This window comes from Rissa tridactyla, chromosome 4 (assembly GCF_028500815.1).
Source record: "Rissa tridactyla isolate bRisTri1 chromosome 4, bRisTri1.patW.cur.20221130, whole genome shotgun sequence".
NCBI lineage: Eukaryota > Metazoa > Chordata > Aves > Charadriiformes > Laridae > Rissa > Rissa tridactyla.
In genome coordinates this window covers 771,552-798,386 of record NC_071469.1, presented here as the reverse complement: position 1 = coordinate 798,386, position 26,835 = coordinate 771,552, and the positions used below count along the sequence as shown (strand labels likewise).

At 56.1% G+C, this 26,835-nt stretch overlaps 2 protein-coding genes across 2 annotated transcripts; both read right to left on the bottom strand.

The window, feature by feature from the left end:
- Positions 1-7,513: 7,513 nt before the first annotated feature.
- Positions 7,514-8,455, bottom strand: LOC128908313 (olfactory receptor 1052-like). The gene has a single exon (XM_054198256.1). The coding sequence runs from the start codon at positions 8,450-8,452 to the stop codon at positions 7,514-7,516; it is 939 nt and encodes a 312-aa protein (XP_054054231.1). The 5' UTR covers positions 8,453-8,455.
- Positions 8,456-17,829: 9,374 nt separating this feature from the next.
- Positions 17,830-18,771, bottom strand: LOC128908311 (olfactory receptor 1052-like). The gene has a single exon (XM_054198254.1). It carries the CDS (start codon positions 18,766-18,768, stop codon positions 17,830-17,832), a length of 939 nt encoding a protein of 312 aa, XP_054054229.1. The 5' UTR covers positions 18,769-18,771.
- Positions 18,772-26,835: the final 8,064 nt, after the last annotated feature.

Sequence of the window (26,835 nt, the reverse complement as noted above, 5' to 3'; positions counted from 1 at the left end):
CGACCCTTCTCCAGCCCCGGAAGATTAACTACATGTACCAGGATGCACCGCGCTCCCGCCCTCAGCCGTATATCAGGCCGCGGTGCTTGCTGGGAGGTGTAGTTTTCGAGAGGGGTTTGAGTGGGGCGGACAGAGGACTACAATCCCGTCGGGCTTTGCGCTGCCGGGGCCGCGGGGGTGCTGCCGGGCTGGGTGCGGGCGGGCGGCGGGGCTTGTGCGGTGTGGCCTTGGTGGGGTTTGTGTCGGTGTAAGGAGGGAGAAAAGCGCCAGAGCAAACCCTAACGGTGCTCCGGCCTCGGGCAGCGGCGGGTGTGCCCCTCCGACAGCCGTCTCCTGAGGGGGCCGTGCAGGGCCTGGCCTAAAGTTGGACGTGCTCAGCCCAGGCACAGCTCCTGGGAAGTGCCTCCCAACCTTCTTATCTGTGCATCTGTAATAAATAGCCAGATTCCTTAAACAGAAATGGCACTTATTTTATTATAGGGACAAAGTCAATAAAGCAAAAGCACAGCGCTGGGTGCGTGACTCAAGTCAGAGGCGCACCAGCTAACACTTCAACCATGTCTTATATACATTCAATATTGCATACGTATTCACTATTTTAGACAGAGTAATTGTTTATAATGATTGATTATTATTAGTCCTTTTTCTCTTCTATTTGTGTGTTTCCTTCTGAATTGGTTCTGAGGATCGATGATCTTCAGCTCCCCTTTCCCAAGCATCTGTTTCCTTCTGTTAATCACTTGTGGAGTCCTTGGAGAAGTTCTCTTTTGTTTCTCTTGGATGTTTTTCTTCGTGATGTTTTTCTTCATAGTTGCTGTTAGTTGTTATCTTTGAGGTTTCTCATGTTTCCTAATTTACTAAAGGTTAGTTATCCTTATAAGTCAAAGATTTATAGCCTTATTATTATGGCGAAAGCCAACAATACCTTCACTATTTTTCACAGCATCTCTTCAAGATACCCACACTTTTCCCATATCTGTAAATAATTATTTAAAATTCTTAGGTTGGAAGGGTTTTTTGTCTTGGGGTATTTTTGTTGTGTGATTATGACACAACTGAAACGGTCACCAGGGTAGAATTAGAATCATGGAATGGTTTGGGTGGGAAGGGACCTTAGAGATCATCCAGTGCCACCCCCTGCCCTGGGCAGGGACACCTCCCACCAGCCCAGGTTGCTCCAAGCCCCGTCCAACCTGGCCTTGAACCCCTCCAGGGATGGGGCAGCCACAGCTTCTCTGGGCAACCTGGGCCAGGGGCTCACCACCCTCACAGCACAGAATTTCTTCCTCAGATCTAACCTAAATCTCCCCTCTTTCAGTGGAAACCCCTTCCCCCTCGTCCCATGGCTCCCCTCCCTGATCCAGAGTCCCTCCCCAGCTTTCCTGGAGCCCCTTGAGGGCCTGGAAGGGGCTGGAAGGTCTCCCCGGAGCCTTCTCTTCTCCAGGCTGAACCCCCCCAGCTCTCTCAGCCTGTCCTCCCAGCAGAGGGGCTCCAGCCCTCCCAGCATCTCCGGGGCCTCCTCTGGCCCCGCTCCAACAGCTCCGTGTCCTTCTGCTGTTGGTGCCCCAGGGCTGGGGGCAGCACTGCAGGGGGGTCTCCCAGAGCGGAGCAGAGGGGCAGAATCCCCCCCTCGCCCTGCTGCCCACGCTGCTGGGGATGCAGCTGGTTTCCACTCGGACATCGAGCCATTGACCGCAGCTCTTTGAGGGTGACCATCCAGCCAATTCCTTATCCACCGCGTGGTCCACCTGATCTGCTACGTGTTGGGCTTTCGCATGTGACCAAGAGCCACACGTACAGTCCGAGAGAGCACAAAACCAGGACTGATTTGGAGCAATGAGTGGAGATGGAGGAAGGGCTTTGTGGAGGAGTCTCCCTCGCACTGCCCTCCACAGAGAGACAGCCGCGAGACCTTGAGGCCCTGAGCATGAACAGCCCCAACAGAGAACCTCAGCTCGCCCTCTCCTCCTTCCCCGTCCTTTCCTTTGCCCTTGTGCCCCGGTTTCCACCAGGCCCCTCCGCTCCTGCAGTCCCTTCTCAGCACTATCCGATGAGAGGAGAAGAGGCAACGGGCACAAACTGAAATACAGGGCCTTCTAGCTAATGACTATACAAAACTTGTTTATTTGGAGGGTGGTCAAGCGCTGGAAGACGTTTCCCAGAGGGGTTGCCACGAGAGGAGAGGACGGGCGGGCTTTCTGCCGTGGATTTCCTTCCTCAGCAGGAGCAGTGGGGCTGGCTTGATCCTGTTGGCTGCCACTGCCAGAGTCGGCGGCAACCCAGATTGTGACTGTCCCACTGCCACCATCCGCATGCCCCTCAGCAGGCGCACAACCACCACCTCGAGGGCCTATTGCGTCCCTGGGCTGGATGCGCAGCCTGGGGGGCATTGGTCAGGCGGCGAGCGTTGTGTTCCCCTTGTTGGTAGGGTGTGCTACCAGATCCTGCGCCGGGATCGTCTCCTTGCTGCACGCCCTCCTCTGGAGGAATTGCGGCCTCTCCGCGGACGGTGTTCTCTTCTCCTGGAAGAAGCTGGGACTCCCCACTGGTCCCCATCCCTCCTCCTTTGCCGCTCCGGCTGGGCTCGTGGTCGGCCCCCACTGCTGCGGAACCTCCGCCGGGATCGGCTCCTCCCCGAGTAGTCCCGGATGTCCCGTTGAGGACGTGGAGCTCGTCCCTCGTCCCAGTCCCTGCTCCTCCACCACCTCCATCTTGCAGAGGAGCCATCGGCTGCTGCGCCCAGGTCCCTGCTGTGGCCTCTCCTGCGGAACCTGCTCCGTCGCCTGTCCCAGGCACCGGGACGCTCCCCGTCCCCGTCCCTGCCCCACCACCACCATCTGCCGCGGTGGCCCCGGGAGCGCTCCCTCCCAGCTTGGCCTTGCGTGCTGCGGGACCTCCGCCGGGATCGGCTCCTTGTGGCGTGCCGGCCCCAGGAAGAATCCTCGTCTGCCCGCTGGCGGCGCTGGCTCCTCCAGGAGGAGGCCGGGATGTCCCGTTCGTGCCTTTGGGGTCGGCTCTCACGACGACCAGTGTCCCGAGACCTGCCCCTGCTTCTCGAGTGGTTGTAGCCCCGGGCGTGCTGAGCCCTGCTGTGGCCACCTTGGTGCCAGCTCAGGGACCTGCTTTGTCCCCTCCCTGCGGCGCTGGCGCGGCCGTCGCCGTGGTCTCTGCTGGAAGACGTGCGGTGCTGGCGGCCGGGGGCCTGATGTCTCCTCCTTTCTGCAGAGCGGCGTCGAGATCTCCCTCCGGGCGTGATGTCCTGCACCTCATCGTTGTGGGTTCCCTGTGTGGGGAAGAGGTGCCGAACAGACTGGTGGCAGTTGGGGCACGTGTCTTGCCTGCGGGCCCACTCCTGTATGCAGGAAAAACAGAAGCAGTGCCTGCACGAGCTCGCGCAGGCTTCGTTGCTGCTGTTGTCCTCGGAGACAGGGTGGTTTGCGTCCTCAGAGGCCTCCGGCGGCGCGGCCTGGGTCCCCTGGCTGGTGCTGGCAGCAGGGGAAGAGGGGCCATCTTCTGCCAAGTCCTCCTCCTCCTCCTCCTCTGGTTCCATCTCGCGCTGCAAACGAAAGGGATACAAAGCTCATGACCTGCCCCGGAGACGCAACTGCTGCTACAGAGGTGCGCGCTCAGCCACAGTGCTTGTGGTGCCACGAATGGCGGGGACATCCCAGGGCAGACGAGTGACACCAGGAGCGTCTTTGTGTGCTCCTGCTCTGCGGGCAGGAGGGTACCTGACCTCTCCGACACGTGGAGGCGGAACTGGGGAGGCAGGAGAGCGGTTCCTGGCCTCTGCGCAAGGGCAGCACAAGGCTGGGGGTGCAGCAGGTCGGGACTGGCACTCCGGGCCCTGCTGGTGTCCCCATCTGGCAGATCCTCTCTGTGCCCTTGGCAGGGAGCCCACGGGATGGGGGTCCTTCTCCCTGCTTGGAGACGACTAATCCAAGGTCTGGGGAGACCATCTCCAGGTGGCCCTGCTTGAGCAGGGGTGTTGGAGCAGATGACCTCCAGGCCAGTCCCAGCCGACGGGCGTTTGGGCGGTGACTGATGCAGCATTTCCGTGGATGGCTGCACTGCCACGGAAAGCCTTTGCAGCTTATTCTCCAGGAATTCCCTTGCAGAATGCATCGAGAGTTTGCTGCGCTCCTCCTGGCTCGGCTCCAGCTTTGAGGTGACAACTGGGGCTGCAGCACAGGGCACGCCGTCTGCCCTCCACCTTGGAGGGCCCCACCATGTAGGCACCATCTCAACTCATTGCTCCACATGGGTCCCGTTTTTGGGCTCTCTTGGGCTGTAGCTGGGACTCTTAGTCATGGAATCATGGAACTGCCCAGGTTGGAAGGGACCTTTGACATCATCAAGTCCAAGCATCAACCCAACTCTGTCAAAACCCGTCATTAGACCATATCGCTGAGCACTGTGTCCACGGGTCTTTTAAATACCTCCAGGGATGGTGCCTCAACCACTTAAGTCACGTGCAAAAGCCCAACGCGTCACAGACCTGTGCACCCCCCACACCCCGCAGACACACGGGCATGGTGCCTGGCATGGTCCTGCTCTGCTCCTTGGTGGCAAGAAGCAGGGCAAGGGGCTGGCACATTGTCCCTCGTCCCGTACCTTTGACCTTGAAGAGCCGGGCCGTGCAGACATCTTTTCCACTCCTGGTACCTGGCGGCGGCGGGCAGCAGGACAGCCGCAGCAGCCAGGAGAAGGAAGCCAAGGATGAGCAGAGAGCTGCTGTCGCACGGTGCGCAGTCCGCCATGGACACGCTGAGACGTGCGGCGGGGTGGCCCGTGTTTTATAGGGACACTGCTGTGAGGTCACAGCCCGGTGGGTGGGGGCACGTCTGTGATGTCACAATGCCGCGGCTCCGCATCACAACAGGGACCGGCTGGGTCGGTGTGGGGCGGCCCCGGGCACAGACCCTTGCAAGGTCCCTTGCTGTGCAGGCAGCGCCATAGAATCCTAGAGCTGCCCAGGCTGGGAGGGACCTTTCAGACCGTCGGGTCCAACCACCAACCCAACGCTGCCAAACCCACCACGACCCCACGTCCCTCAGCACCGCGTCTGCCCGGCTTTGAAATCCCTCCAGGGATGGCGACCCCACCACTGCCCTGGGCAGCCTCTTCCAATGCTCGACAACCCTTTCGGTGTCAAAATTGTTCCTAACATCCGTCCTAAACCTCCCCTGGCGCAACTTGAGGCCGTCTCCTCTTGTCCCATGGCCTGTTCCTTGGGAGAAGAGACCGACCCGTTCTGGCTACCCGCTCCTTTCAGGGAGCTGTAGAGAGCGAGAAGGTCTCCCCTCAGCCTCCTCTTCTCCAGGCTGAACACCCCCAGCTCCGTCAGCTGCCATGAGGATAGGGCATGTCCGAGCCCAAGCCAAGGGTCAGGACTGGGTCCAGGGATTGCCGGGCAGGTTCGGAGTGACAAGGCACAGCCAAGGGCAAGGCCCAGCTCAAGAGGCTCCCCGGCCGGGCAGGGACCAGCACTCCTGCGACAGAGCTGCAGAAGCAAGTCAAGGCCCAGGGCTGAGCTTAAATAGAGCTCCTGGGCCCATGAGTGTGGGTGGAGGTCCCAGGTGAGGCCGGTCAGGGTCATTAAGGCTTATTAATGCACTCAGGGGCCTGACAGGGCCCCTTACGGCCAGCAGCGGGTCTGGTAGCTCCTGCAGCCCCTTTTGGATCTGAGATGTTAGTCAAGACAGTGCTCGGTTGTCCTTGTGTTCCTTGCATCGTGCAGGCGGCAGGAGGAGAGGCTGAGGAACCTGAGAGCGAGCAGACAGGAGGAGATACTCCAGGCTTCGGGGACCAAACTAGAGCTAGGCAGCAACACCCGAAACCAAGGGCTGCGTGCTGCTCCGGCGCATGTTTAGCCCCAGGGAGCGTTCTTTGCGGGAGCTGCTGTGCCACTTTACTGCATGGGCTGGGAGGAGGGAGACTGTTGTTCAGCAATTCCTGTGGCTTGTTAGTGACACCGAGGGATAACACAGGCTGGATCCTCACGCGGGGGAAAACCAGCCCATAGGAATTCCTCGGGCTTTTCTTAGGACAAGACCTTCACTGCAGTGTGAAGCCACGTCGCCATCCGAGTCTATCTGGATATGGGCTATGGGCTTGTGAGGAATACTCTCTCTGTTCTGTGCCTGTAGAGAGCTTCTCCGATCGGGTCTGTCTCCCCAGTTGGAATGGACGAATCCACCTCGTCTTAGACACGTCCGTGTTGGGTCGGACAAAGCACACCTTCTCTTTGCCTTTTCAAAAAACATGATTCTTTTTTCCGTTCAAAATCCAAACGCTTTTGGGGGTTCTTCACTTGTGTTTCAGTATTGAACTCCGACATTTTTCAGAGGAAGTTTGTCCTCGTTAGCTTTTGTCTTCAAAGGGATAGGAAACCCTGCTGCTGCTGCGCGACCGTGAGAGGTTGCTCTTGCTCACTCCAGCATGCAGAGGACTCCAGGATAAAGCTGTCACAATCTTCTCCAGCTGAGCTTATTTCTGAATTTAACAGGACCGATTTTGTTGCATGGTGGTCTCTACAAACGCTCTCCCAAAGTGTCACAGAGTCTCTGTGTAAGTCTCAGGTACCTACGGCCCTGGGGGCTCAGGGTCCGAGTTAAACACGGACCAGGAGGGCAGTGAAGAGCTGTGCCTGGAGAGGAAGGTCTAGGGAGATATTTTCCCTAATCTTTTTGAGGAAGTTGGTTTTTTTTAAAGAAATTATCTGATCATAATAGTTACGATTTTAGCTATGGCTATGGAGCCTCTTAAGCGCCCTGAAAATCATTAATCTTCCGCAAAACAGACACGCTTACACAGCCAACTCTTTAATAGTGACGTTTCAGCCCCCCCTTTACAAGAACTTGTATCTTTTACAAATATGGCTTGCTTCAAAAGGATTGGTAAGTGTCTCACATACAGGATACCCGGACACAGTTTTGAAGTGTGAAATATTATCAGTGCTGTATTTTGGACGGTTCCTGGGGAAGAGATTAAGCTAAAGATAAGGCGGGGTAGAAAAAGGACATGAGTGATTATATGTATTTCATATCAGTGGCTTTTGAATTTGAGGCAAAAGCTAAACATTTCATGCGTAGGCGGGAGCTAACTGGGTATAAGCCCAATAACAAATGTGTTTATCACCTGATATGGGATAAAGAAACAATAACGATCATGCGAGTCATTCCCACATTCCTTAAGAGCGTCATTAAGCTTCATGTCTATTTACAGTGACAGTGCACGATGCCGTGAGGTGAGAACACCAGTTGAGCTGCTTTGGGACACTTGCTCCTGCCTGCAAAGAGGCTGCTCGGGACACTCTGCTTTGGAAAAGAGAGTGAGACCTTCATGCTGTCCCAACGTAGTGCCATAAGAGGCAATCGAACTCGATAGCACCACGCGTGCTCTTTACTAAAAAGAAATTATGAAGACACTTCTAAATTTTGCTATTTGGAACCGTACCCCCAAACCGTTCTCCCTCAGCTTTGCGTGCGTTCTTTGCAAGGTGCCGCGCGCGTTAGTGGAAAAGCTGCTTTGCCCTAAGAGTCCTCCTGAAGCTGTTCCTCACTTCCTTGTTCCTCAGGCTGTAGATCAGGGGGTTCAGCATGGGGATCACCAGGGTGTAGAAGACTGCTGAGACTTTCTCCTGCTCCATCGAGTAGCTGGAGCTGGGTTGGATGTAGCTAAATGAAATGGAGCCATAGAAAATGGTGACGGCAGTCAGATGAGAGGCACAGGTGTGGAAGGTTTTCTTCCTGCTGTTGTCCGACCGGATCCTCAGGATGGCCGAGAGGATGCGCACGTAGGAAACGACGATGACCAGGAGGGTCAGGAGAGCGAGAACCGCAGAGAAAACTAATAGCAAAGTCTGATTACGCCGGGTGTCCAAGCACGCCAGTTGCAGCAGGGGAGGTACGTCACAAAAGTAATGATTGATGACATTGGGCCCGCAGAATGGCAGCCCCAGCAAGCCACAAGTGTGCGTCAACGAGTTCAGGAGCCCCCCCACGTACGATCCCACCACTAGCTGCGTACAGACTCTCCTGGTCATAACAGTACTGTAGAGCAGCGGACTACAGATGGCTACGTAGCGGTCATATGCCATTGCAGATAGTAAGAACCCCTCCGCCGTGGCAAAAAGCGCAAAAAAGAAGCTCTGGGAAAGGCATGCGGAGTAGGAAATGGTTTTGCTCTCCACTAGGAAGCTCACCAGCAACCTCGGAGCAAAGACAGTGGAATAGCAGAGGTCGATCACGGACAAGTTACTGAGGAAGAAATACATGGGAGTGTGAAGCTGGAGATGAGTCCGAATCAAAATGATCATGCCAAGGTTCCCCAACACAGTGATGACGTAAATCACTGCAAATACGAAGAACAGAGGGACCTGCAGCTGCCCATGGTCTGTCAGTCCTAGGAGGATGAAATGGGTTACCATGCTGTCATTCCTTCCAGCCATTTGACTCAAGGGATACAATGGGAGATCTGCCGAGGTACAAAGAGTGGTCAGGATGAAGGAAGCAGTTATTCGTTACACAAAGCAAGTTGGACTGGCGGTTTTGGCTTATTCTGAAATCGTAGCCTGGTCATGCTGTAAGCCTTCTGCTTGATGCAAGGGGAGGTACAACAAAAATTTGGAGTTGAAATTTTATTTGATTCCAGGCCAGGTGGAGCATGTGAATCTAGCAAAATACTGCAGCAAGCAATGGAACCTTGAATTTGAGTCTCCATAAGCTTATATATAACTGGGTGAACTCTAAAAGCGAGTACACGGCATTCTTTCCACCTAGATGATTTTAGTCTGGGGTTCTTGTCCCTTTCCTTTACTTGCCCACATTTTATGTAGCCAAAACATTCAATCCTCTAGGTGTCCTGTAACAACAAAAAGCCCCCCACAAAGCACCCAAACCAAAAAAGAACCACCCCAAATCAGGACCTTTTGAGAGGGATCTCTTCCAGTTCTACCACCATTTGAGTTGCAGCTGGGGTTGCTTCTTTCAGCTGGTTGTTTCCTCCTCATCAGCGTCAACACAGATGCTGGAACTCACTGCTGTCAGATGCCAGGTGTTTGAATTCCTGCCACACATCCCAAATGGAAGCCCACACAGACATATCTAAGGAGGGGAAGACTTGGAGAAACGTTGCTGAACACTATTTTCACAGAGAACAATGATGGGAAGTTCAGGGTCGTTTTACCTAACTCCAGAAGGGTATAGCTACCCGGCTGGTGGCGTTTTCTGGTGTTCTTAGAGTTGTAAAGATTAACCCCAGTGCCTGGGCTTGTGCGTAGCTGTCTTTAGAACAGAGTTCTCTGTGACCCGGGAGCATCCTAAACTCTAAGGGAGAGCCCAGAGCTCCGCACTGACATAACCCACAAAACGGAAGGAAACGGGAAATTTCTGTTTGGTGAAGAGGGAGCGCCAGCGAAGCAGAGGCCTGGAGGGAGAGAAATGGAGAAGCAGAGAGAGCTTTGCAAAGTGTCGCAGCTTTCGGGAGAATCACGTTTAGCAGCGCGTGGAGAACGGTGCAGCCGATGCACACGGGAACGCGCTGGTCTAATGAACGTCTGCTTTGCGGTTCCTTACCTTGGATTGACTTCTATACAGCCCAAATTCAGACTGGGAGAAGTAGGTAGGCACAGACCTGAGGCAGAGCTTTTTTTTTCTGAGGCTAGACCTCAAACAGTATTTAATTTTAACCTGCTGTCTTGAAGTATTTTCTTTCTCTTCCTGCTGTTCTCTTAATGACCCTTCTTGAACTGCCTGATCTGACGCAATTTTCTAGGCTTGTTACCCTGAGAAGTGATATGGCAAGTGGTTGGGCCTCGAAATCTGCCTCAGGTCTTGCACGTCGGCAGTCTGCCTGTCTTGTACCAGAGGCGTGGGGCACCGTGGCCTCAGGAGAGGAAGGGTTGCTCAGCCTTCGACCCTCTTCAGAACACGCGATCCTTCCGTTGAATTTAGGAATCTGTCAAAATCAGCGTGCAAGGAACAGTTTTCTTTTAAAGGCGAGACCTGCAGTACGCTTCTGGGAGCTGGAGCTTTTACCCTACGTGTTTTATTACACAAAGGGACTGATTACTTCCCCCGATGCGGTCCTTCCGGTGTTTACTAATTGCTTTCTTGAGTATAATGGCCTGAAACTTGAGCAGAAGTCGCCTGCAAGGGGTTAACTTCCACATCAGTGGTTCTACTGAACCCGATTGATGAACATAGCTCCACATGAATCAACAACTGAAAGTTTTCAACGTCAGCGGCGTAAAGAGAGAGCAGAACTCTTCGTAGGATGTTAATACTGACTTAAACCATTTAGACATTATGTATATGAACTTCGCTGGTTCCTGAGACAGCCAAGGGTGATGGTGTAGATTAGCAGGATCGTCACAAAGAGCAGGGACTGTAGTTCTGGGCGATTTGTCAGTCCCAAGAGGATGAAGTAGGTCACTGTGGTGTGGTTGCTTACCACCGTGCTCACCTCTGTAACAGCTTACCTGCTGAGATGAGAGGTGCGGCGACTATAAAGACAAGAAAGGAAGAAAGGTTGTTCATTAATGTATTTCATGGGGTAATCTAGTGTGAAGCAAGACAAGGGCTGAGATTAAGTACCTGGGTCTTGCTTCCTTTTTGTGTGGGCTCCTCAAAAATGCTGATCAGATTTTTGCCAATCACTGTGGCCAAGCTTATCTCAGAACCAGCACAGCTGTACGCACAAGGTGCCCAGTGATGATTTGGGGGGTACAACAACGCACGTCTGCGACAGTGCGGCTACTTTTAGGTGATGCTAAGTCTGACATACGGGTGTCACTGGTGGCTTTGGAAACATATGCTAGGCACCGAATGAGTTCTACATCTTCCTTCATCTTTTCAGCTGGGTATTTCATGTTATTTACTCATTAGGAAAGAATTAACCTCAGCGGAGTTTATTTTGTCCAAAGTAGAGGTGTCTCGCCTAAACTCCTAGCTCTCACTTTGGTCTATGGAAGCGCACGTTCCTCCTCCGTCATGCAGAGAGGGAGCCTGGATGACGTGCTCAACGTTGTGCCTGAGGCTCCAGCAGCACGCGGTTGTCTGCAGAAGGCACTCTCGGTGGCTGCTTTCCTTCAATATGCTACTGAAAGAAAACATGGCATTTAACAGCAGCCAGCTTTTAAAACAGTGGCGGGTGTGCCCCTCCGACAGCCGTCTCCTGAGGGGGCCGCGCAGGGCCTGGCCTAAAGATGGGCCCGCTCAGCCCAGGCACAGCTCCTGGGAAGTGCCTCCCAACCTTCTTGCCTGTGCATCTCTTCAAGATACCCACACTTTTCCCTTATCTGTAAACAAGTATTTAAAATTTTTAGGTTGGAAGGGTTTTTGTCTTGGGGTATTTTTGTTGTGTGATTATGACACAACTGAAACGGTCACCAGGGTAGAATTAGAATCATGGAATGGTTTGGGTGGGAAGGGACCTTAGAGATCATCCAGTGCCACCCCCTGCCCTGGGCAGGGACACCTCCCACCAGCCCAGGTTGCTCCAAGCCCCGTCCAACCTGGCCTTGAACCCCTCCAGGGATGGGGCAGCCACAGCTTCTCTGGGCAACCTGGGCCAGGGGCTCACCACCCTCACAGCACAGAATTTCTTCCTCAGATCTAACCTAAATCTCCCTTCTTTCAGTGGAAACCCCTTCCCCCTCATCCCATGGCTCCCCTCCCTGATCCAGAGTCCCTCCCCAGCTTTCCTGGAGCCCCTTGAGGGCCTGGAAGGGGCTGGAAGGTCTCCCCGGAGCCTTCTCTTCTCCAGGCTGAACCCCCCCAGCTCTCTCAGCCTGTCCTCCCAGCAGAGGGGCTCCAGCCCTCCCAGCATCTCCGGGGCCTCCTCTGGCCCCGCTCCAACAGCTCCGTGTCCTTCTGCTGTTGGTGCCCCAGTGCTGGGGGCAGCACTGCAGGGGGGTCTCCCAGAGCGGAGCAGAGGGGCAGAATCCCCCCCTCGCCCTGCTGCCCACGCTGCTGGGGATGCAGCTGGTTTCCACTCGGACATCGAGCCATTGACCGCAGCTCTTTGAGGGTGACCATCCAGCCAATTCCTTATCCACCGCGTGGTCCACCTGATCTGCTACGTGTTGGGCTTTCGCATGTGACCAAGAGCCACACGTACAGTCCGAGAGAGCACAAAACCAGGACTGATTTGGAGCAATGAGTGGAGATGGAGGAAGGGCTTTGTGGAGGAGTCTCCCTCGCACTGCCCTCCACAGAGAGACAGCCGCGAGACCTTGAGGCCCTGAGCATGAACAGCCCCAACAGAGAACCTCAGCTCGCCCTCTCCTCCTTCCCCGTCCTTTCCTTTGCCCTTGTGCCCCGGTTTCCACCAGGCCCCTCCGCTCCTGCAGTCCCTTCTCAGCACTATCCGATGAGAGGAGAAGAGGCAACGGGCACAAACTGAAATACAGGGCCTTCTAGCTAATGACTATACAAAACTTGTTTATTTGGAGGGTGGTCAAGCGCTGGAAGACGTTTCCCAGAGGGGTTGCCACGAGAGGAGAGGACGGGCGGGCTTTCTGCCGTGGATTTCCTTCCTCAGCAGGAGCAGTGGGGCTGGCTCGATCCTGTTGGCTGCCACTGCCAGAGTCGGCGGCAACCCAGATTGTGACTGTCCCACTGCCACCATCCGCATGCCCCTCAGCAGGCGCACAACCACCACCTCGAGGGCCTATTGCGTCCCTGGGCTGGATGCGCAGCCTGGGGGGCATTGGTCAGGCGGCGAGCGTTGCGTTCCCCTTGTTGGTAGGGTGTGCTACCAGATCCTGCGCCGGGATCGTCTCCTTGCTGCACGCCCTCCTCTGGAGGAATTGCGGCCTCTCCGCGGACGGTGTTCTCTTCTCCTGGAAGAAGCTGGGACTCCCCACTGGTCCCCATCCCTCCTCCTTTGCCGCTCCGGCTGGGCTCGTGGTCGGCCCCCAGTGCTGCGGAACCTCCGCCGGGATCGGCTCCTCCCCGAGTAGTCCCGGATGTCCCGTTGAGGACGTGGAGCTCGTCCCTCGTCCCAGTCCCTGCTCCTCCACCACCTCCATCTTGCAGAGGAGCCATCGGCTGCTGCGCCCAGGTCCCTGCTGTGGCCTCTCCTGCGGAACCTGCTCCGTCGCCTGTCCCAGGCACCGGGACGCTCCCCGTCCCCGTCCCTGCCCCACCACCACCATCTGCCGCGGTGGCCCCGGGAGTGCTCCCTCCCAGCTTGGCCTTGCGTGCTGCGGGACCTCCGCCGGGATCGGCTCCTTGTGGCGTGCCGGCCCCAGGAAGAATCCTCGTCTGCCCGCTGGCGGCGCTGGCTCCTCCAGGAGGAGGCCGGGATGTCCCGTTCGTGCCTTTGGGGTCGGCTCTCACGACGACCAGTGTCCCGAGACCTGCCCCTTCTTCTCGAGTGGTTGTAGCCCCGGGCGTGCTGAGCCCTGCTGTGGCCACCTTGGTGCCAGCTCAGGGACCTGCTTTGTCCCCTCCCTGCGGCCCTGGCGCGGCCGTCGCCGTGGTCTCTGCTGGAAGACGTGCGGTGCTGGCGGCCGGGGGCCTGATGTCTCCTCCTTTCTGCAGAGCGGCGTCGAGATCTCCCTCCGGGCATGATGTCCTGCACCTCATCGTTGTGGGTTCCCTGTGTGGGGAAGAGGTGCCGAACAGACTGGTGGCAGTTGGGGCACGTGTCTTGCCTGCGGGCCCACTCCTGTATGCAGGAAAAACAGAAGCAGTGCCTGCACGAGCTCGCGCAGGCTTCGTTGCTGCTGTTGTCCTCGGAGACAGGGTGGTTTGCGTCCTCAGAGGCCTCCGGCGGCGCGGCCTGGGTCCCCTGGCTGGTGCTGGCAGCAGGGGAAGAGGGGCCATCTTCTGCCAAGTCCTCCTCCTCTGGTTCCATCTCGCGCTGCAAACGAAAGGGATACAAAGCTCATGACCTGCCCCGGAGACGCAACTGCTGCTACAGAGGTGCGCGCTCAGCCACAGTGCTTGTGGTGCCACGAATGGCGGGGACATCCCAGGGCAGACGAGTGACACCAGGAGCGTCTTTGTGTGCTCCTGCTCTGCGGGCAGGAGGGTACCTGACCTCTCCGACACGTGGAGGCGGAACTGGGGAGGCAGGAGAGCGGTTCCTGGCCTCTGCGCAAGGGCAGCACAAGGCTGGGGGTGCAGCAGGTCGGGACTGGCACTCCGGGCCCTGCTGGTGTCCCCATCTGGCAGATCCTCTCTGTGCCCTTGGCAGGGAGCCCACGGGATGGGGGTCCTTCTCCCTGCTTGGAGACGACTAATCCAGGGTCTGGGGAGACCATCTCCAGGTGGCCCTGCTTGAGCAGGGGTGTTGGAGCAGATGACCTCCAGGCCAGTCCCAGCCGACGGGCGTTTGGGCGGTGACTGATGCAGCATTTCCGTGGATGGCTGCACTGCCACGGAAAGCCTTTGCAGCTCGTTCTCCAGGAATTCCCTTGCAGAATGCATCGAGAGTTTGCTGCGCTCCTCCTGGCTCGGCTCCAGCTTTGAGGTGACAACTGGGGCTGCAGCACAGGGCACGCCGTCTGCCCTCCACCTTGGAGGGCCCCACCATGTAGGCACCATCTCAACTCATTGCTCCACATGGGTCCCGTTTTTGGGCTCTCTTGGGCTGTAGCTGGGACTCTTAGTCATGGAATCATGGAACTGCCCAGGTTGGAAGGGACCTTTGACATCATCAAGTCCAAGCATCAACCCAACTCTGTCAAAACCCGTCACTAGACCATATCGCTGAGCACTGTGTCCACAGGTCTTTTAAATACCTCCAGGGATGGTGCCTCAACCACTTAAGTCACGTGCAAAAGCCCAACGCGTCACAGACCTGTGCACCCCCCACACCCCGCAGACACACGGGCATGGTGCCTGGCATGGTCCTGCTCTGCTCCTTGGTGGCAAGAAGCAGGACAAGGGGCTGGCACATTGTCCCTCGTCCCGTACCTTTGACCTTGAAGAGCCGGGCTGTGCAGACATCGTTTCCACTCCTGGTACCTGGCGGCGGCGGGCAGCAGGACAGCCGCAGCAGCCAGGAGAAGGAAGCCAAGGATGAGCAGAGAGCTGCTGTCGCACGGTGCGCAGTCCGCCATGGACACGCTGAGACGTGCGGCGGGGTGGCCCGTGTTTTATAGGGACACTGCTGTGAGGTCACAGCCCGGTGGGTGGGGGCACGTCTGTGATGTCACAATGCCGCGGCTCCGCATCACAACAGGGACCGGCTGGGTCGGTGTGGGGCGGCCCCGGGCACAGACCCTTGCAAGGTCCCTTGCTGTGCAGGCAGCGCCATAGAATCCTAGAGCTGCCCAGGCTGGGAGGGACCTTTCAGACCGTCGGGTCCAACCACCAACCCAACGCTGACAAACCCACCACGACCCCACGTCCCTCAGCACCGCGTCTGCCCGGCTTTGAAATCCCTCCAGGGATGGCGACCCCACCACTGCCCTGGGCAGCCTCTTCCAACGCTCGACAACCCTTTCGGTGTCAAAATTGTTCCTAACATCCGTCCTAAACCTCCCCTGGTGCAACTTGAGGCCGTCTCCTCTTGTCCCATGGCCTGTTCCTTGGGAGAAGAGACTGACCCGTTCTGGCTGCCCCCTCCTTTCAGGGAGCTGCAGAGAGCGAGAAGGTCTCCCCTCAGCCTCCTCTTCTCCAGGCTGAACACCCCCAGCTCCGTCAGCCGCCATGAGGATAGGGCATGTCCGAGCCCAAGCCAAGGGTCAGGACTGGGTCCAGGGATTGCCGGGCAGGTTCGGAGTGACAAGGCCCGGCCAAGGGCAAGGCCCAGCTCAAGAGGCTCCCCGGCCGGGCAGGGACCAGCACTCCTGCGACAGAGCTGCGGAAGGAAGTCAAGGCCCAGGGCTGAGCTTAAATAGAGCTCCTGGGCCCATGAGTGTGGGTGGAGGTCCCAGGTGAGGCCGGTCAGGGTCATTAAGGCTTATTAATGCACTCAGGGGCCTGACAGGGCCCCTTACGGCCAGCAGCGGGTCTGGTAGCTCCTGCAGCCCCTTTTGGATCTGAGATGTTAGTCAAGACAGTGCTCGGTTGTCCTTGTGTTCCTTGCATCGTGCAGGCGGCAGGAGGAGAAGCTGAGGAACCTGAGAGCGAGCAGACAGGAGGAGATACTCCAGGCTTCGGGGACCAAACTAGAGCTAGGCAGCAACACCCGAAACCAAGGGCTGCGTGCTGCTCCAGCGCATGTTTAGCCCCAGGGAGCGTTCTTTGCGGGAGCTGCTGTGCCACTTTACTGCATGGGCTGGGAGGAGGGAGACTGTTGTTCAGCAATTCCTGTGGCTTGTTAGTGACACCGAGGGATAACACAGGCTGGATCCTCACGCGGGGGAAAACCAGCCCATAGGAATTCCTCGGGCTTTTCTTAGGACAAGACCTTCACTGCAGTGTGAAGCCACGTCGCCATCCGAGTCTATCTGGATATGGGCTATGGGCTTGTGAGGAATACTCTCTCTGTTCTGTGTCTGTAGAGAGCTTCTCCGATCGGGTCTGTCTCCCCAGTTGGAATGGACGAATCCACCTCGTCTTAGACACGTCCGTGTTGGGTCGGACAAAGCACACCTTCTCTTTGCCTTTTCAAAAAACGTGATTCTTTTTTCCGTTCAAAATCCAACCGCTTTTGGGGGTTCTTCACTTGTGTTTCAGTATTGAACTCTGACATTTTTCAGAGGAAGTTTGTCCTCGTTAGCTTTTGTCTTCAAAGGGATAGGAAACCCTGCTGCTGCTGCGCGACCGTGAGAGGTTGCTCTTGCTCACTCCAGCATGCAGAGGACTCCAGGATAAAGCTGTCACAATCTTCTCCAGCTGAGCTTATTTCTGAATTTAACAGGACCGATTTTGTTGCATGGTGGTCTCTACAAACGCTCTCCCAAAGTGTCACAGAGTCTCTGTGTAAGTCTCAGGTACCTACGGCCCTGGGGGCTCAGGGTCCGAGTTAAACACGGACCAGGAGGGCAGTGAAGAGCTGTGCCTGGAGAGGAAGGTCTAGGGAGATATTTTCCCTAATCTTTTTGAGGAAGTTGGTTTTTTTTAAAGAAATTATCTGATCATAATAGTTACGATTTTAGCTATGGCTATGGAGCCTCTTAAGCGCCCTGAAAATCATTAATCTTCCGCAAAACAGACACGCTTACACAGCCAACTCTTTAATAGTGACGTTTCAGCCCCCCCTTTACAAGAACTTGTATCTTTTACAAATATGGCTTGCTTTAAAAGGATTGGTAAGTGTCTCACATACAGGATACCCGGACACAGTTTTGAAGTGTGAAATATTATCAGTGCTGTATTTTGGACGGTTCCTGGGGAAGAGATTAAGCTAAAGATAAGGCGGGGTAGAAAAAGGACATGAGTGATTATATGTATTTCATATCAGTGGCTTTTGAATTTGAGGCAAAAGCTAAACATTTCATGCGTAGGCGGGAGCTAACTGGGTATAAGCCCAATAACAAATGTGTTTATCACCTGATATGGGATAAAGAAACAATAACGATCATGCGAGTCATTCCCACATTCCTTAAGAGCGTCATTAAGCTTCACTTCTATTTACAGTGACAGTGCACGATGCCGTGAGGTGAGAACACCAGTTGAGCTGCTTTGGGACACTTGCTCCTGCCTGCAAAGAGGCTGCTCGGGACACTCTGCTTTGGAAAAGAGAGTGAGACCTTCATGCTGTCCCAACGTAGTGCCATAAGAGGCAATCGAACTCGATAGCACCACGCGTGCTCTTTACTAAAAAGAAATTATGAAGACACTTCTAAATTTTGCTATTTGGAACCGTACCCCCAAACCGTTCTCCCTCAGCTTTGCGTGCGTTCTTTGCAAGGTGCCGCGCGCGTTAGTGGAAAAGCTGCTTTGCCCTAAGAGTCCTCCTGAAGCTGTTCCTCACTTCCTTGTTCCTCAGGCTGTAGATCAGGGGGTTCAGCATGGGGATCACCAGGGTGTAGAAGACTGCTGAGACTTTCTCCTGCTCCATCGAGTAGCTGGAGCTGGGTTGGATGTAGCTAAATGAAATGGAGCCATAGAAAATGGTGACGGCAGTCAGGTGAGAGGCACAGGTGTGGAAGGTTTTCTTCCTGCTGTTGTCCGACCGGATCCTCAGGATGGCCGAGAGGATGCGCACGTAGGAAACGACGATGACCAGGAGGGTCAGGAGAGCGAGAACCGCAGAGAAAACTAATAGCAAAGTCTGATTACGCCGGGTGTCCAAGCACGCCAGTTGCAGCAGGGGAGGTACGTCACAAAAGTAATGATTGATGACATTGGGCCCGCAGAATGGCAGCCCCAGCAAGCCACAAGTGTGCGTCAACGAGTTCAGGAGCCCCCCCACGTACGATCCCACCACTAGCTGCGTACAGACTCTCCTGGTCATAACAGTACTGTAGAGCAGCGGACTACAGATGGCCACGTAGCGGTCATATGCCATTGCAGATAGTAAGAACCCCTCCGCCGTGGCAAAAAGCGCAAAAAAGAAGCTCTGGGAAAGGCATGCGGAGTAGGAAATGGTTTTGCTCTCCACTAGGAAGCTCACCAGCAACCTCGGAGCAAAGACAGTGGAATAGCAGAGGTCGATCACGGACAAGTTACTGAGGAAGAAATACATGGGAGTGTGAAGCTGGAGATGAGTCCGAATCAAAATGATCATGCCAAGGTTCCCCAACACAGTGATGACGTAAATCACTGCAAATACGAAGAACAGAGGGACCTGCAGCTGCCCATGGTCTGTCAGTCCTAGGAGGATGAAATGGGTTACCATGCTGTCATTCCTTCCAGCCATTTGACTCAAGGGATACAATGGGAGATCTGCCGAGGTACAAAGAGTGGTCAGGATGAAGGAAGCAGTTATTCGTTACACAAAGCAAGTTGGACTGGCGGTTTTGGCTTATTCTGAAATCGTAGCCTGGTCATGCTGTAAGCCTTCTGCTTGATGCAAGGGGAGGTACAACAAAAATTTGGAGTTGAAATTTTATTTGATTCCAGGCCAGGTGGAGCATGTGAATCTAGCAAAATACTGCAGCAAGCAATGGAACCTTGAATTTGAGTCTCCATAAGCTTATATATAACTGGGTGAACTCTAAAAGCGAGTACACGGCATTCTTTCCACCTAGATGATTTTAATCTGGGGTTCTTGTCCCTTTCCTTTACTTGCCCACATTTTATGTAGCCAAAACATTCAATCCTCTAGGTGTCCTGTAACAACAAAAAGCCCCCCACAAAGCACCCAAACCAAAAAAGAACCACCCCAAATCAGGACCTTTTGAGAGGGATCTCTTCCAGTTCTACCACCATTTGAGTTGCAGCTGGGGTTGCTTCTTTCAGCTGGTTGTTTCCTCCTCATCAGCGTCAACACAGATGCTGGAACTCACTGCTGTCAGATGCCAGGTGTTTGAATTCCTGCCACACATCCCAAATGGAAGCCCACACAGACATATCTAAGGAGGGGAAGACTTGGAGAAACGTTGCTGAACACTATTTTCACAGAGAACAATGATGGGAAGTTCAGGGTCGTTTTACCTAACTCCAGAAGGGTATAGCTACCCGGCTGGTGGCGTTTTCTGGTGTTCTTAGAGTTGTAAAGATTAACCCCAGTGCCTGGGCTTGTGCGTAGCTGTCTTTAGAACAGAGTTCTCTGTGACCCGGGAGCATCCTAAACTCTAAGGGAGAGCCCAGAGCTCCGCACTGACATAACCCACAAAACGGAAGGAAACGGGAAATTTCTGTTTGGTGAAGAGGGAGCGCCAGCGAAGCAGAGGCCTGGAGGGAGAGAAATGGAGAAGCAGAGAGAGCTTTGCAAAGTGTCGCAGCTTTCGGGAGAATCACGTTTAGCAGCGCGTGGAGACCGGTGCAGCCGATGCACACGGGAACGCGCTGGTCTAATGAACGTCTGCTTTGCGGTTCCTTACCTTGGATTGACTTCTATACAGCCCAAATTCAGACTGGGAGAAGTAGGTAGGCACAGACCTGAGGCAGAGCTTTTTTTTTCTGAGGCTAGACCTCAAACAATATTTAATTTTAACCTGCTGTCTTGAAGTATTTTCTTTCTCTTCCTGCTGTTCTCTTAATGACCCTTCTTGAACTGCCTGATCTGACGCAATTTTCTAGGCTTGTTACCCTGAGAAGTGATATGGCAAGTGGTTGGGCCTCGAAATCTGCCTCAGGTCTTGCACGTCGGCAGTCTGCCTGTCTTGTACCAGAGGCGTGGGGCACCGTGGCCTCAGGAGAGGAAGGGTTGCTCAGCCTTCGACCCTCTTCAGAACACGCGATCCTTCCGTTGAATTTAGGAATCTGTCAAAATCAGCGTGCAAGGAACAGTTTTCTTTTAAAGGCGAGACCTGCAGTACGCTTCTGGGAGCTGGAGCTTTTACCCTACGTGTTTTATTACACAAAGGGACTGATTACTTCCCCCGATGCGGTCCTTCCGGTGTTTACTAATTGCTTTCTTGAGTATAATGGCCTGAAACTTGAGCAGAAGTCGCCTGCAAGGGGTTAACTTCCACATCAGTGGTTCTACTGAACCCGATTGATGAACATAGCTCCACATGAATCAACAACTGAAAGTTTTCAACGTCAGCGGCGTAAAGAGAGAGCAGAACTCTTCGTAGGATGTTAATACTGACTTAAACCATTTAGACATTATGTATATGAACTTCGCTGGTTCCTGAGACAGCCAAGGGTGATGGTGTAGATTAGCAGGATCGTCACAAAGAGCAGGGACTGTAGTTCTGGGCGATTTGTCAGTCCCAAGAGGATGAAGTAGGTCACTGTGGTGTGGTTGCTTACCACCGTGCTCACCTCTGTAACAGCTTACCTGCTGAGATGAGAGGTGCGGCGACTATAAAGACAAGAAAGGAAGAAAGGTTGTTCATTAATGTATTTCATGGGGTAATCTAGTGTGAAGCAAGACAAGGGCTGAGATTAAGTACCTGGGTCTTGCTTCCTTTTTGTGTGGGCTCCTCAAAAATGCTGATCAGATTTTTGCCAATCACTGTGGCCAAGCTTATCTCAGAACCAGCACAGCTGTACGCACAAGGTGCCCAGTGATGATTTGGGGGGTACAACAACGCACGTCTGTGACAGTGCGGCTACTTTTAGGTGATGCTAAGTCTGACATACGGGTGTCACTGGTGGCTTTGGAAACATATGCGAGGCACCGAATGAGTTCTACATCTTCCTTCATCTTTTCAGCTGGGTATTTCATGTTATTTACTCATTAGGAAAGAATTAACCTCAGCGGAGTTTATTTTGTCCAAAGTAGAGGTGTCTCGCCTAAACTCCTAGCTCTCACTTTGGTCTATGGAAGCGCACGTTCCTCCTCCGTCATGCAGAGAGGGAGCCTGGATGACGTGCTCAACGTTGTGCCTGAGGCTCCAGCAGCACGCGGTTGTCTGCAGAAGGCACTCTCGGTGGCTGCTTTCCTTCAATATGCTACTGAAAGAAAACATGGCATTTAACAGCAGCCAGCTTTTAAAACAGCGGCGGGTGTGCCCCTCCGACAGCCGTCTCCTGAGGGGGCCGCGCAGGGCCTGGCCTAAAGATGGGCCCGCTCAGCCCAGGCACAGCTCCTGGGAAGTGCCTCCCAACCTTCTTGCCTGTGCATCTCTTCAAGATACCCACACTTTTCCCTTATCTGTAAACAAGTATTTAAAATTTTTAGGTTGGAAGGGTTTTTGTCTTGGGGTATTTTTTTTGTGTGATTATGACACAACTGAAACGGTCACCAGGGTAGAATTAGAATCATGGAATGGTTTGGGTGGGAAGGGACCTTAAAGGCCACCCAGTGGCACCCCCTGCCCTGGGCAGGGACACCTCCCACCAGCCCAGGTTGCTCCAAGCCCCGTCCGACCTGGCCTTGAACCCCTCCAGGGATGGGGCAGCCACAGCTTCTCTGGGCAACCTGGGCCAGGGGCTCACCACCCTCACAGCACAGAATTTCTTCCTCAGATCTAACCTAAATCTCCCCTCTTGCAGTGGAAACCCCTTCCCCCTCGTCCCATGGCTCCCCTCCCTGATCCAGAGTCCCTCCTCAGCTTTCCTGGAGCCCCTTGAGGGCCTGGAAAGGGCTGGAAGGTCTCCCCGGAGCCTTCTCTTCTCCAGGCTGAACCCCCCCAGCTCTCTCAGCCTGTCCCCACAGCAGAGGGGCTCCAGCCCTCCCAGCATCTCCGGGGCCTCCTCTGGCCCCGCTCCAACAGCTCCGTGTCCTTCTGCTGTTGGTGCCCCAGCGCTGGGGGCAGCACTGCAGGGGGGTCTCCCAGAGGGGAGCAGAGGGGCAGAATCCCCCCCTCGCCCTGCTGCCCACGCTGCTGGGGATGCAGCTGGTTTCCACTCGGACATCGAGCCATTGACCGCAGCTCTTTGAGGGTGACCATCCAGCCAATTCCTTATCCACCGCGTGGTCCACCTGATCTGCTACGTGTTGGGCTTTCGCATGTGACCAAGAGCCACACGTACAGTCCGAGAGAGCACAAAACCAGGACTGATTTGGAGCAATGAGTGGAGATGGAGGAAGGGCTTTGTGGAGGAGTCTCCCTCGCACTGCCCTCCACAGAGAGACAGCCGCGAGACCTTGAGGCCCTGAGCATGAACAGCCCCCACAGAGAACCTCAGCTCGCCCTCTCCTCCTTCCCCGTCCTTTCCTTTGCCCTTGTGCCCCGGTTTCCACCAGGCCCCTCCGCTCCTGCAGTCCCTTCTCAGCACTATCCGATGAGAGGAGAAGAGGCAACGGGCACAAACTGAAATACAGGGCCTTCTAGCTAATGACTATACAAAACTTGTTTATTTGGAGGGTGGTCAAGCGCTGGAAGACGTTTCCCAGAGGGGTTGCCACGAGAGGAGAGGACGGGCGGGCTTTCTGCCGTGGATTTCCTTCCTCAGCAGGAGCAGTGGGGCTGGCTCGATCCTGTTGGCTGCCACTGCCAGAGTCGGCGGCAACCCAGATTGTGACTGTCCCACTGCCACCATCCGCATGCCCCTCAGCAGGCGCACAACCACCACCTCGAGGGCCTATTGCGTCCCTGGGCTGGATGCGCAGCCTGGGGGGCATTGGTCAGGCGGCGAGCGTTGCGTTCCCCTTGTTGGTAGGGTGTGCTACCAGATCCTGCGCCGGGATCGTCTCCTTGCTGCACGCCCTCCTCTGGAGGAATTGCGGCCTCTCCGCGGACGGTGTTCTCTTCTCCTGGAAGAAGCTGGGACTCCCCACTGGTCCCCATCCCTCCTCCTTTGCCGCTCCGGCTGGGCTCGTGGTCGGCCCCCAGTGCTGCGGAACCTCCGCCGGGATCGGCTCCTCCCCGAGTAGTCCCGGATGTCCCGTTGAGGACGTGGAGCTCGTCCCTCGTCCCAGTCCCTGCTCCTCCACCACCTCCATCTTGCAGAGGAGCCATCGGCTGCTGCGCCCAGGTCCCTGCTGTGGCCTCTCCTGCGGAACCTGCTCCGTCGCCTGTCCCAGGCACCGGGACGCTCCCCGTCCCCGTCCCTGCCCCACCACCACCATCTGCCGCGGTGGCCCCGGGAGTGCTCCCTCCCAGCTTGGCCTTGCGTGCTGCGGGACCTCCGCCGGGATCGGCTCCTTGTGGCGTGCCGGCCCCAGGAAGAATCCTCGTCTGCCCGCTGGCGGCGCTGGCTCCTCCAGGAGGAGGCCGGGATGTCCCGTTCGTGCCTTTGGGGTCGGCTCTCACGACGACCAGTGTCCCGAGACCTGCCCCTGCTTCTCGAGTGGTTGTAGCCCCGGGCGTGCTGAGCCCTGCTGTGGCCACCTTGGTGCCAGCTCAGGGACCTGCTTTGTCCCCTCCCTGCGGCCCTGGCGCGGCCGTCGCCGTGGTCTCTGCTGGAAGACGTGCGGTGCTGGCGGCCGGGGGCCTGATGTCTCCTCCTTTCTGCAGAGCGGCGTCGAGATCTCCCTCCGGGCATGATGTCCTGCACCTCATCGTTGTGGGTTCCCTGTGTGGGGAAGAGGTGCCGAACAGACTGGTGGCAGTTGGGGCACGTGTCTTGCCTGCGGGCCCACTCCTGTATGCAGGAAAAACAGAAGCAGTGCCTGCACGAGCTCGCGCAGGCTTCGTTGCTGCTGTTGTCCTCGGAGACAGGGTGGTTTGCGTCCTCAGAGGCCTCCGGCGGCGCGGCCTGGGTCCCCTGGCTGGTGCTGGCAGCAGGGGAAGAGGGGCCATCTTCTGCCAAGTCCTCCTCCTCCTCCTCTGGTTCCATCTCGCGCTGCAAACGAAAGGGATACAAAGCTCATGACCTGCCCCGGAGACGCAACTGCTGCTACAGAGGTGCGCGCTCAGCCACAGTGCTTGTGGTGCCACGAATGGCGGGGACATCCCAGGGCAGACGAGTGACACCAGGAGCGTCTTTGTGTGCTCCTGCTCTGCGGGCAGGAGGGTACCTGACCTCTCCGACACGTGGAGGCGGAACTGGGGAGGCAGGAGAGCGGTTCCTGGCCTCTGCGCAAGGGCAGCACAAGGCTGGGGGTGCAGCAGGTCGGGACTGGCACTCCGGGCCCTGCTGGTGTCCCCATCTGGCAGATCCTCTCTGTGCCCTTGGCAGGGAGCCCACGGGATGGGGGTCCTTCTCCCTGCTTGGAGACGACTAATCCAGGGTCTGGGGAGACCATCTCCAGGTGGCCCTGCTTGAGCAGGGGTGTTGGAGCAGATGACCTCCAGGCCAGTCCCAGCCGACGGGCGTTTGGGCGGTGACTGATGCAGCATTTCCGTGGATGGCTGCACTGCCACGGAAAGCCTTTGCAGCTCGTTCTCCAGGAATTCCCTTGCAGAATGCATCGAGAGTTTGCTGCGCTCCTCCTGGCTCGGCTCCAGCTTTGAGGTGACAACTGGGGCTGCAGCACAGGGCACGCCGTCTGCCCTCCACCTTGGAGGGCCCCACCATGTAGGCACCATCTCAACTCATTGCTCCACATGGGTCCCGTTTTTGGGCTCTCTTGGGCTGTAGCTGGGACTCTTAGTCATGGAATCATGGAACTGCCCAGGTTGGAAGGGACCTTTGACATCATCAAGTCCAAGCATCAACCCAACTCTGTCAAAACCCGTCACTAGACCATATCGCTGAGCACTGTGTCCACGGGTCTTTTAAATACCTCCAGGGATGGTGCCTCAACCACTTAAGTCACGTGCAAAAGCCCAACGCGTCACAGACCTGTGCACCCCCCACACCCCGCAGACACACGGGCATGGTGCCTGGCATGGTCCTGCTCTGCTCCTTGGTGGCAAGAAGCAGGGCAAGGGGCTGGCACATTGTCCCTCGTCCCGTACCTTTGACCTTGAAGAGCCGGGCTGTGCAGACATCGTTTCCACTCCTGGTACCTGGCGGCGGCGGGCAGCAGGACAGCCGCAGCAGCCAGGAGAAGGAAGCCAAGGATGAGCAGAGAGCTGCTGTCGCACGGTGCGCAGTCCGCCATGGACACGCTGAGACGTGCGGCGGGGTGGCCCGTGTTTTATAGGGACACTGCTGTGAGGTCACAGCCCGGTGGGTGGGGGCACGTCTGTGATGTCACAATGCCGCGGCTCCGCATCACAACAGGGACCGGCTGGGTCGGTGTGGGGCGGCCCCGGGCACAGACCCTTGCAAGGTCCCTTGCTGTGCAGGCAGCGCCATAGAATCCTAGAGCTGCCCAGGCTGGGAGGGACCTTTCAGACTGTCGGGTCCAACCACCAACCCAACGCTGCCAAACCCACCACGACCCCACGTCCCTCAGCACCGCGTCTGCCCGGCTTTGAAATCCCACCAGGGATGGCGACCCCACCACTGCCCTGGGCAGCCTCTTCCAATGCTCGACAACCCTTTCGGTGTCAAAATTGTTCCTAACATCCGTCCTAAACCTCCCCTGGCGCAACTTGAGGCCGTCTCCTCTTGTCCCATGGCCTGTTCCTTGGGAGAAGAGCCCGACCCGTTCTGGCTACCCGCTCCTTTCAGGGAGCTGTAGAGAGCGAGAAGGTCTCCCCTCAGCCTCCTCTTCTCCAGGCTGAACACCCCCAGCTCCGTCAGCCGCCATGAGGATAGGGCATGTCCGAGCCCAAGCCAAGGGTCAGGACTGGGTCCAGGGATTGCCGGGCAGGTTCGGAGTGACAAGGCCCGGCCAAGGGCAAGGCCCAGCTCAAGAGGCTCCCCGGCCGGGCAGGGACCAGCACTCCTGCGACAGAGCTGCGGAAGGAAGTCAAGGCCCAGGGCTGAGCTTAAATAGAGCTCCTGGGCCCATGAGTGTGGGTGGAAGTCCCAGGTGAGGCCGGTCAGGGTCATTAAGGCTTATTAATGCACTCAGGGGCCTGACAGGGCCCCTTACGGCCAGCAGCGGGTCTGGTAGCTCCTGCAGCCCCTTTTGGATCTGAGATGTTAGTCAAGACAGTGCTCGGTTGTCCTTGTGTTCCTTGCATCGTGCAGGCGGCAGGAGGAGAGGCTGAGGAACCTGAGAGCGAGCAGACAGGAGGAGATACTCCAGGCTTCGGGGACCAAACTAGAGCTAGGCAGCAACACCCGAAACCAAGGGCTGCGTGCTGCTCCGGCGCATGTTTAGCCCCAGGGAGCGTTCTTTGCGGGAGCTGCTGTGCCACTTTACTGCATGGGCTGGGAGGAGGGAGACTGTTGTTCAGCAATTCCTGTGGCTTGTTAGTGACACCGAGGGATAACACAGGCTGGATCCTCACGCGGGGGAAAACCAGCCCATAGGAATTCCTCGGGCTTTTCTTAGGACAAGACCTTCACTGCAGTGTGAAGCCACGTCGCCATCCGAGTCTATCTGGATATGGGCTATGGGCTTGTGAGGAATACTCTCTCTGTTCTGTGTCTGTAGAGAGCTTCTCCGATCGGGTCTGTCTCCCCAGTTGGAATGGACGAATCC